This window comes from Lycorma delicatula, chromosome 1 (assembly GCF_047948215.1).
Source record: "Lycorma delicatula isolate Av1 chromosome 1, ASM4794821v1, whole genome shotgun sequence".
Taxonomy (NCBI): domain Eukaryota; kingdom Metazoa; phylum Arthropoda; class Insecta; order Hemiptera; family Fulgoridae; genus Lycorma; species Lycorma delicatula.
In genome coordinates, this window is record NC_134455.1 from 106,070,658 (window position 1) to 106,083,223 (window position 12,566).

Sequence of the window (12,566 nt, forward strand, 5' to 3'; positions counted from 1 at the left end):
TAACAATATTTATTCATAATTGAAAACCAGAATTAATATCACAAATAACAAAACTATAATAATAATAATAATAATAATAATAAAGATAATAATCATTCATTCTTATATGTCAGATTCATTCATTCTTCAGCTGAGTTATTCAGTTTTGATAAATGATAGAACAAACTTGTTTACAGACAAGTCTGTATATACATAATACAGTTTTCACAAATGTTATATTTCCAACCTTGATGTTCACAGAATCATTTGGAATTCTTGTATTCTTTAATCCAAATTTAACTTTGTAAAAATTTCACACAACTATATATATATATATATATATATATATATTCATAACTGGGATTAATAGCTTATTCAAGATGCTTATGCTTAACATTCACATTAAACTTGACAAGTTCAGATAGTTCTTAACACTAAAATAATGAATAGTTACAATTATGAAGATTAAGTTTTTAGGTGATCAAGAACATATATGTTTGTGTTTCTAAATATAAAAAATGTTCCTTAAGTAAAATATCTTTACTGTTGTTTGAATTTTCAAAAATCCATTATTTTAAAGTTTTATTAGGATTTAGAAAGGATGTTAAATAATTTGATTTTATTAGAATAATTGCCCAACAAATTTATTTTTTTAATTTAAATTTTTTTTTTCACTGATCAACTAATACAGTGATTAATATCCTAATATCTAGATTAAAAGGTTTTAGATTTAGCTGCCAGACACCATCTGGTATCTATAGATATTTAACACAGTAAGCAGGAAAAATTATAAGCATTACAATAAACATGAACAGTTGGTTAGTAATTCATAGCAGAAGTTTGTTAGGCAAAGTTTCAATCAATTCTTTTTCCAACTACATAAATTCAAGTAAAGTATATTTTATAAATGTGATGATTAGGGTTTTATGGCACTGTGTATTATATGTCCTAATTTATTTTCTGTGCTTACTTAACTGCTTACCTGCTTACTTAATTGTACATCATGCAATTACAATTAATGATATTTTGAGGTGCAGTACAATAGTTATTTTTTTATCTATTTACTTTTTTTTACTATACTTCAATATTTTTTGTATGTTCAAAAATTCAAATAAAACAACCTAATCAGAAGATGCTTTTTAAATATTTAGATACTATACAATTCTAAAATATATAAGTAATTTAAATCTTAAAATATAGCTACATTAAAAATGAATAAATAATATACATAAATTTTACCATAATTGCTACCTAATTCATTTGCATGCAGCACTGAAAGTATGCTGTAGCTATACCATTAAATTAAAGTCAGTGTCATTGTGGAAGTACCCCAGGTCTCTGAAAAAGAACTAACTGGTTTTAAATTAAATTTATTTACATTTAGAATTACAAATTTATTTTTTTTATTACCTGAAAGTGTAAAGTTTAAGGGTTTTTTTTACTTAGTATAACTCAATATGAGCATCATTTACTGCTCTGCCGATTTCAAACCAGTAATCCCCCTCATTCCACATTCTGGCAAGGATGTCTACAGGAGTCATTTCTACAGCTGCTGATGTTCTTTGGCACAGATGGTCAAATAACTGGATTTTTTTTTTAATATACTATATCATTTATGTATCCCCAAAAGAAGATTGGGACTTAGCAGTGGCTAAGCTATGAATCTTCTCTCTCTTTCTGACCTTCTGAGAATCTTTTTTTTTTAACCTCCGGAACCACCATTATGTATTGCTTCAGAGGATGAGATGAATGATTTGTAGCATGTGTAAAAAGTGTCATGCCTGGCCGGAATTTGAACCCAGGACCTCCGGATGAATGGTCAAGATGCTACCACTCATGCCACAGATACCGGCGCCCTTCTGAGATCCTGTATTGAGTGCAGTCCACACAACTTCTGTATAAAGTGGAGGGACTCAATTCTTTTGGAAAATTAGATCCTACTTATTTTCAATCTGCAAAATACAAAGTTTTCTAGCATGTCCAAGTATATTATCCATGTAATAGTCTGCTTCTGAAAAAAAAATGGCCCAAAAATTTGATTATGTATGACACCACACCAGATAGTCACTTCCGTACTGTCGTGGACAAATACTGACTTGTATGGTTTTTCTGAGCCTTATACTCAACAATTATGATGATTCACAATTCCATCAACATGAAACGTTGCTTCATCAGAAAATAAAATGCACTGCATATAGTTTTCATCATCAGAAATGTTGTTTAACATGATCATTAAAAATTTATGCTTTATTGTTTTTATTCAGTTTAATTTCACGGAGTAACAGCAGATTATAAGAATGAAGTTTCAGTCACTTGCGAACAATATCTTGGACAGTGCTTTTTAGTTGACGGTTTCTATACCCTTGACTGTCCAAAACATATGAACTGTTCATTGAAAAGACAGTCGAAATTCTTTTTGCATTAAATCCTAGATTAATGGCAAGTTTCTCTTATACCATTTCTTATATTTTGATGATCATTCTGATCAGATATCAAGCTTTTTTATTTTACTCTTTAAACAATTATTTTAAATAAACCCATAATTTCTAATATAATTCTCAAACATTAGTATTCTCTAATTTCTCACATCTAGTGTTTCAAGAAATTGACCTCTGGTAATACTATATTTTACTGGATAATTACAAAAATTAAAATGAAACTATCAACTCAGTTTCTTACTTTCTGTTACCATTTTACTAAATTTGGTGTTTTTCCAATAAAATCAAGAGCATTAGCAATTTCTTGGTTCTGGCTTGAGTTTTTGAAAGCAATTCTTCTTTTTATATATTAATTAATATTACTAAAACATAAAATTTTAACACACATAAAGGTAATATAGTGAGCTAAAAAAAAAAAAAATGATTCAATAAACTCACAGATGTTACCTTATTTGTCAGTATAACAAACAAAATAAAAGTACCGAATATAAAGAAAGAAGCTGCATGGAAACAATAGACTATTACATTTTTAAATATGTGGTTTTCTTGTACAACAATAGCATTGCAAAATCTACAATATAATATTGAAACAAAACCAATATGGTGGTTAAATAAAGCTCATCTGTTTAACACAGTAATAAATTCAAATTTAACTTTATACCATTACTTAACTTAATCAGTTAACTTTATTCATTAACTTTATACAGTTAAATTTAACTTAATCATAATCTAAATCAGTCTAATAAAAAAATTGTTCACAAACATCAGAAGTCAAATAATCTGACAATCTAATAATTAAAACCTTCATGAAGAAAAGTTTTCTATTATTTATTTATTTACTTATTATTTTACACATTTCATAACACTGAGTTGAAATAGACAGCAATAATTATAGACAAGAAATAACAATTAAAAAATTACAAACTTTCCTTAAATACAACTTCATAACTTATGCAACTAACAGAACTTACATACATTTAACTCCAAGTCATATTAACTAAAAACCAACGTATTAACCAAAACACTATTTTAATATATAAACAATCTTTTAATTAGTCATTTCATTACTCGTGTTTACTCATAAAATTTTTATCTCAGTTCAAGATTATATTTTATGTTAATATTAATATACTACCATACCAACATTCAGAAAACTCTTAACCACAAAATTTTCACCTAAAAACAACTTTTTTGTTATTACTTAAACATAAACCATCACAAACACTGTATATCATCAAAATTATGTTTTGATATTTCACAGAGATTCTTTACTATAAAGCTAGATTTTATAATTACTTCAGTAATCCTTGTATTTTTCTTTTGTGTTCAAACTTTTTCTTTTTTATTAAACACCAGATATATAGTTGCTTAGATATAAATTACATGACAAAAATTTTAAGTCACATAACCCACCAAATGAAATTGCATCATCCTTGGTTTTAGGTGTCTATGACTCACCCTTTTTTACTTTAACCTTTTTTTATAATGATATCTAGACTGCATCAAAAAGTGAGCCTTTTGTGAATTATTTTTTCAAGAAATTTTGACAATTGAGAGGTCAGACTAATCAACTTGTACCCTTACCAGACTTATCTCCATTATTTTCAAAAATAGACCATCCTGAGGCCTCCCTCCTAAGGGCAAGACAATTCCAATTGCCACTTCACCCCCTCCATCCTTAGCTTTGATGGGCTTTGAGAGCTAGGAACTCTCTGATTAATTCTCAATTATTGAATACACATCATTGTCATTAACTAGGCCTCTGCCAGGATGCCAATCAACAACTTTTTAAGAGAAGGTGGGAACTGCCCAGCATTTAAAAACCTTATAAAAAAATCATTTTGCAACAAAACCTGTGCAAAAAATCCTTTTACAGATGATCACCCCAACTATTTTTTTTTTTTAATTTTGAGTAAATGTTTCCTCCTATTCTGAAGAATTTTTAGATCTTAATTTGGATAAAATAATTCTTAATTCTTGAAAACTTGTTTCACAGTAAAAAACTAAGTAGATACACAGCCATAATTATACCCTCCATTAGAAAGCCTAGTTCCACTTCATTGATAAAGTCATTGAATGTATGATAAACTGTCACAAGTATGCCAAATGTTCTATTGCATATAGACAGCTTAAAGTTTTCTTGAACATTTTTTTTCTTCAGGTAGTTTGCAAAAGGTCCAGACAGCGTTAACTTATACATCCAAATTTTGATTCACTATATCAAAATAGGAGCACAAAACTAGTCTTAACAACTGTTTTCTTTATAGGATATAAACAATTTAATATTCTAGAAATTATTTCATAAAACCTATTCCATTTATCATTGAAATCATAGCTTTTATAAATTATAGATAGAAATCATATTTTATATTATCAGTCCTCATTCATTAGAATTGAATTCATCATTAATTACTTGAAAAATATAGAAACTTCACACATGATGTATAACGCAGGAAATAAAGTCCATCACTGGTCATATAATACTTACATAAAATCATTACAAACTGTGAACATGTCTTCTTTATCTGAAATCACTTGATACATTTGTACAGGAACACATTCTACTCCAGATTAACCCATTACATTTATATACATTCAATTTAATTTGATGTCATGTTGACAAATGTGAATGACATTTAGTATCTCTAGTAATATAATGTTTGTATGAACATCTAGCAACAGAGAGACTACGCCATTGCATACAACTCTTATATCAACAAGTTACATTAAATGCATTCAAAAAGACAATTCTAAGCTAGTGGTTAGAATTGGTGAGAAAGTGTGTCTACAAACATACCATGTATCATCAGATAAATTATACATAGCAATACAAAATATAATACAATAATTATACATAATACTTTACTATGAAAATTTCATAGTTCATACAAATTTATACTCCAGTATCAACTAGAAATTCTCCTTTCCTGAAAATCCCAATATCACATAATTCCTGATTAAGGAAAACCTTTTTGGCTTTTAAAACATAAGTTTTTTAACAATTAGATTTTGTGAGTCTTTTTAGAGGAACATTATCTAGGTTGGTACCTGTGAAAGAGTTAATGCACTTTTATAAATATCAGTATAAAAACTTTATTTATTTATCTAAGTAAGTGATCTTTTTCTTTTTGCTTGATGATATCGCCATTTAAGCTTGAAGTTTGTGCATGATATACGGAAGTGGAAGTTTTTAGCATATGAAGAAAGTCATACCTGACCGGGATTCGAACCTGGAGCCTCCAGATGAGAGGCGAGGTGCTACCACTCCAACATGAGATCAGTATTGTTATTATCATTTCCTCACTTTATTGGTTCATTATGCAGTGTGATAGCCTACAAGATTATAAATAAGAGCTACAATTTATAAGAGGTTACATCATGAACTGTGGTTACTTTTGAAAATGGTTTAAAATTATTAAAATATGTATTTAATAATCAGGTACTTTATACGTTAGTTTAGTTGTGTTCAAACTCTACATGTGCTTAGCTGAATACTATATCAGAAATCAAGTAATAAAGTAATAGAGTTGAAAAATGTAATGTAAATATTTTGTAAATTGTGATCAGTAAGATTGCAATCAAAGTTTTCTTAACTAAATGTAAAATATTTGGCTAATCTTTTCTTAATTTTTTACCTATATCTTTGCATAACTGCGTCTGCTATTTTTATTTATATTTTTTTTACATTATATTCTTTGATAATCACTGTAATTATCCATGTAATTTAAAGTTTATTTTATGAACCTTTTATGAACTAATTATAAATACATACATTTACTATTGTGTATATTTGTAGCTTATAACTTTTATATGGTAAAGGCATACTGATTTTTTGAATAGTATTTAATTTACTAAACAATGTTGTTAATTACTGATTTTTAATTAATTAACATTTAAATACTAAATTAACTATTAAGATTCTTTCATTTATTATAAAGCGATCTCTAACATTATATTGATTAGTGAGAAACCATTCATTGTTGATATTTCACTGACATAATAATAAAAAATACATATGATATAATTTTGTTTAAACAGCTTTTACGCGGTGGAATTATTTAATTTTCATTCCAGTTATCACTGCGAAAGTGTTGATACAACAGAAAAACGAAGTAACGAAAAGTAACAAAATTTGAATGCATTAAAATTATGCTGCTAGTAGGATTAATTTAAAAAATTCCATGAAATAAATGTGATTTATTTATATGAATGAGTCTGGTTGCATGTCCAAATGTCTGAGCAGTCCAAATGTTTTTTTTTATAAATGTAATTTGATATATTTTTACAGGTTAAAGAGTCAGCAGACTTCTCAAAAGTATCCTGCTCAAAATCATTTCCTGGTACTGCAATTTTTAATGAAAATGCTGAAACATGTGGAGAAAAAGGAAGATTAGTAGAAATTGGATTTTTGGCAAGTTGAATTTTACTGTAATATTACTGTCTCACAGAGGATAGTTGTGTATACTGCCCTCAATAGAAAGTACACAGTATCTACGTTTTCCACATTTTGAATATATCACAGTTTTTTAATCCCTAAAAAACTACTAAGTTACTAATCAATATTTTTATCAATACTTATTATCTTTAATATGTTGATTTCAAAAATAATATTATTTTTTTATGAATCTACAAAATCATATTCAAAATAGAGTTACTGTCTTTTTTTAACACTTTTAGCTGGAAAAAATTAATTGTGAAAAGAATTATATACAATTAATCTTTTAAAAATGAAAATAAAAACAAAAAAAAATGTTAATATATTTTAATCTTACGAAATCTAAAAATCTCTAAATCTTTTATTTTAAGTTCAAAAAACGTTTATCTAAAAAAAATTACTTATTCAATTCAATAATATCTGTTACTCTTTAATAAATTGAACAGATGAGTTAACAAAATAACAAATAACAAAATAACTTTTTAAAATGAAGAATATGACAAAAATTAATTTGAAAAATAGTATTTATCATAAAAAACCTTTGTAACTTCTTAAAAATTAATGCTTTCAAAATAATAATACTTTTTTTTTTATTGTAATGCTGCATTGACTCAAAAAGAGTTATTAGATGAACTTAAAACAGATTAATTCTTTAAAATTGACTTAGGAAATTAAAAGCAATTTAACATATATCTAATATCAAAAATATATAAAGCATTAAAAATAAATTATTCTGCAACATAATAATATATTCCAAAAAAAATATCTTATTATTTATTACTTCAGGATAATAGTAAACATTAAAATTATAATAATATTTCTGCAATCCCTGCAACAATTACAAAATACTTATTGAAATAAATAATAATAATCTTGAAGATAGTGATGACAAAAAAAATCCCTTTCAGCAAGCTGGAAGGTGGAGGTAGTTTTCACTGGTGCTAAGTAGGGGATAAAAAAGATTCACACTTTAAAGTTAAGAAACACTTCAAAGTTACTCAATACAACAATGGTTGCATGTGAAAAAAGTTTCACATGTTTAGCATATGACAAGCCCCATCTTTTTACAATTCCAGCAACATTTTGGTCATCCCTTGTCGTAAGGGTTGGTAATATCAAAAATTGTTTCAAACAAAGGTTTTAGGTAATGCTTAGAGGACTAACGACTGCTTTAAACCTATTAGATACTGTGCCTATTAAGGGAGGGATGATTTTTTTTTTCTTTGAAGCCCCATTTTTTCCACCCCTGGGCCAATGGTTGGTAAAACTTACTTATCTATGTAAGTAAATTTTACATAGATAAGTTTTAGGCCCTTGTCCAAAGAATTGTAGGAACTTTAAACAAATTCAATATTTTACTTAATAAGAGAAATTTATAGCGATATTTTGTTTTTTTGAAAAAGCCCCCCCCCGTTTCCACCTCAATGATCTGATTTTGCCCATTAACGTATTCAACCGAGATTTTAGGTTGTTATATTTTATGTATCAATTTGAAAGTGATTGGCGCAAAATTACAGCACTTATCATGTCCACAAGAAAATTATATATATATATATATATATATATATAAAAACTTTTGAACTGACGGTGGTTTTGGGGTCTGAGGGATGTGAAACGCAAAGATATGTCAAAATATTCCAGAAGTTAAATCATGGTATCCATTACAATAGGTAGCTTTCTTATGAAATCTACCTAAAATTTAATGTCTATCTGTAATGTTGCTTTTTAAAAAATGACTAATTCTGTATTTAAAAAAAAATAATGAAATAAAACTTACAGCCAACAGTCTGATAATTGAAAATAATTTAAGTTTGCTGGTTAGCTATTAAAAATTTCCTAAAAATTACATTTAAATGTTTTAATTAAATGGATTAATCCAAAAAGACTTTTGGTTTTTAGTGATAATTTGGTTCAGATAAGTCAATATTCTATTTTTTTTCTTACAAGGAAATCCACATGGTATTGTGTTTTTGACAAGTTCATACTATTCATAAAATTCTCCTTCAAAAAAAGTATATTTTTCAGTTGTTATAAGAAGTTCCGAATATTAAAATATTTTCTATGCAAATTACTAAAACTTGAAATGTATGTGAGGGAAGAGCTCATAGATCTTTGAGTTTTTTAATTTTGCTTCAGTCCAAAATTTTCAAAATAAATTTAAACAATAAACATGTATTTGATTTAATATGTTTTAAATCTTTTTTTTTCATGATTTTAGAAAATTTACAAAAAGGGCTACCTCCAACCTAAACACAAGCTATAATTTACAACTTGTTTCTTGAATGTTTGTTGCTTGTTTAATTTCACTGTTTGTTATCTATCATATCTGCTTATGCAATTCATATGTTGCTAACCAATTTATTCAATTTGATTTTTTTTTTGTGTCTGTTGTCAGTTCTTCAATAATTTGAGGATTATTGTTATACAGAATATTTTTCAAAAGCCTCAGAGAAAAAATATCTACTAATATGTGATCAGAAACCTGGCTATAATTCTTTTAAAATAAATGATCATAAAAAATTCATGAGCTATTGATAAAAAGTTACAAAAAATTTCATTATGCTGTGACATCATATTGTAGATTATATGTGGGGGTATCTAATTTTACCATGTAGTTAAAAGTAGTAAATTTCGTTTTAACTACATGGTAGACAGGTATTTTAATAATATTAGTATATAAGTCAATTCAATAATTTTCTGCCATGAAATAGAATATCTTACACAGATTTTTTTTTTATTATATAAAACTGATTTTTGAAAGGCATGTGCATTTGCACTGCTCCAAATATGATTTTTAAATTCTTGCCTCTAATTTAAAAAATAAATTTAGAATTTAAATAATAAACAAATAAATTCAATTTACAATTGAAACTGTAATGAACAAAGAATTTATCTAGGGATAAACTGGAGCATTACCAGATTATAATCAAGAATACATATTTTAATTGAAAATGTACTGCTCAGGAGCATAGGATATAAAAGGAACTTATTGTTAGGTAAAAAAAAGACTTTCTGCTTGATATGACATCTGTTTCCTTAGTTAATAGTCTGCCAAACATTTTCTGAGAAGTGATCTGATTATAACAAAAATGGTTGTGCACAGACATAAAAGAATATATTTTGTTAAATCTTTATGATTGTTCGTATTATGCAGTTTTGTGATGGAAGTTTAAACATCCACACAGCACTGCGAGTGGTTATGATTTGATAGGCAAATTATCAAACTTTTAAATTTTAAAATTTCGGAAAGCTGTAATATTAATGTCTGAAGTTAATTTATTTTTTAATGTCTGAATTTGGAGTTTTGCTTTTATTGTTTCAGAAGAAAGTCTTTTGACACAGAATTAGATTACAGTTAAATGTTGCTTATTTTCTATTTTACTTTTAGTATTCTTCCTTTTTTGTGCATAGTTTGGTTTAATTTTATGTTTATCTTATACTTAACTTTACTGTTCTTAGAAATTTTCTAAATGATGGATTTTGCTCACTCATTTTCAATTACTGTTTCCAGTTTTCAGGACCTATTTACAGCCACTTTATTTTTTATCTTTTATCTTTGCATGTTTAAACTTTACAGTTAAACTCAGCATGTTTTTACTAAACATTTTTTGTATACATAATATTTTTTTTTGGAAGTAATTAAAATGATTACTTTCTTTTTTTGTTTTTTTCAGAAATTTAAATCTTTTTAGGCAATGATAAAATTTCTGGTTGTTCGCCTACACAACTGCATATTTTTTGTTTGTTTGTACTACCATCACTTCACCACTACTGTTATTACAGAATTCCATAAGTCATGGTTTGATAATAACAATAACAATAAGTATTTTTTTATAAATATATTATGAAATTTATTTACTAGAGAACCTGAAAAAAAATTATTTTAATAAATAACAATAATAGGTAATAATCATAAAAAAATATGAGATTTCTGAGTATTAATATCTTAAAGCCAAAATAATAACAATCTCTCTCATGTTTACAAATCATAATATATCTTCATAAAAATGAGTTAAGCTTACACAGTATTTGATTATACATGTGTTCCCTCAGGTCTCTGAATCTCATCCTTAAAATTTATGTTAGATTGATGGTCAAATTAGTGATAAATTCTATTATTCTAAACTAAAATTAATGGTTTAGTTAGTTCCTTCAACTCCTCCAAAAAAAAATTAAATTTATTTCATGTATTTTATATCTTTAAAAATAGGTTGAAGGCTGGCATAAGCTTATAAATGTCTGTTACAATGTTGAAGAAACAAAAACATTATACACGTCACACACATTATTTGGATCTGTTTTGGCTGGAGCTGATGTATATAATAAACGACCTAACTTTGCCAAAGGTCTGGAAGAATTTTATGAAGGATTTCATCCTGGTGATTGCTATACACAGGTAACTAAAATTGCCTAAAATGTTGATTTTAAGTTTGATTATTATTATAACAGAAACACAAAAATATATTTTTGGATAAATAATTCAGTGAGTAAATAAAAATTTAAAAAAAAATTTAAACATTCCACAGTTAATGATTACCGTATTTATCCCCAGCCCCCGAATAAGCCCCGCACCTCGATTTTTCGGACCGAGAATTAAAAAAAAAAAATCGAGTATATACCGGTATTTTAAAGTGCAACAGATATGATAAAATAATACGAAAATATTCAGAAAGTACAGCATTTAATTCCTTCATTTAAATTACAATATTAATACTACATTAATAATTAATTACCGTAAGTAATAGTTTAGTTCAGAATCAGTAGGCCAGTAAAACGAAAAGAAAGTATCATGTTGAAAAGGATAATTTCAATACACTTTTTAATATGGGATTTTATTTTTAATAATCACTGTCACTGACAATGTCTGTAGAAGAGTTACTGGTAGTCTCCACGTCGCTCTGCCAAAGGTGATCGTCTTCACTGCCATCAAGTTCATTAGGTATTCCGCATTTTTTAAAACTTTTCCTTACTAATTCCGTGGAAATACCTTCCCAAGAATCTTTTATCCAAACACAAATCCGGTTAAAATCTGGGCGTTTGATTCTTCCTGTAGGCGTGAGAAAGAAATTTCCATCAGCCATCCATTTACTATACAGTTGTTTTAATGCAGATTTGAACGGTTTATTAATGTAGACATCTAGTGGTTACAATAGAGACGTCAATCCGCCTGAAATTATTACTTGGTCTATCATACCATTTTTTAAAATGTCTTTCACTTTATCAGTCGTATGCCCCCGATAACTATCTATTACTAACATACCGGTATTTTTTTTATTAGGTAAATCTCTTGATCGCTTTTGCCATACATACCTGATCCGACCTAAAATTAAGGTTTCGTCCATCCAACCTGATTCCTGTGGATAATAACTCCTTTACCTGAACGGTAGGAAGAGTTTTTCTTTTAAAAACAATGTACGGAGGTAATTTTGATCCATCAAAGAAGTAATGCAAAGCATAATAATTTACCTTTGTTTTTCATTACCACCAGTGCGAATCGTAACACTTTTTTCACCTTTTTTGTTTACAGTTTTGTCAAATGGAATTTCAGAATATAAGGGGGTTTGATCAGCGTTTCCTATTTGGGAGGGCAAATAGCCTTTATCTTTTCTAAGATTTATTATGTATTTGTGAAAATGTAATATTTTTTGTTCATAAGCGTCTCGAAGTCGTTGAGAAATGGTTGTCTTTCGTCTTATTGACCAATCAAATATCGT

At 27.3% G+C, this 12,566-nt stretch overlaps 1 protein-coding gene across 1 annotated transcript in view; it reads left to right on the forward strand.

The window, feature by feature from the left end:
- LOC142320763 (salivary endonuclease-like) overlaps positions 1-12,566 on the forward strand; it is a 32,066-nt gene that overhangs the window by 2,852 nt on the left and 16,648 nt on the right. Inside the window, exons 3-4 of the mRNA XM_075358756.1 lie at positions 6,706-6,828; positions 11,063-11,248. Coding sequence (XP_075214871.1) covers positions 6,706-6,828; positions 11,063-11,248 — 309 coding nt within the window. The remainder of the gene's footprint in view (positions 1-6,705; positions 6,829-11,062; positions 11,249-12,566) is intronic.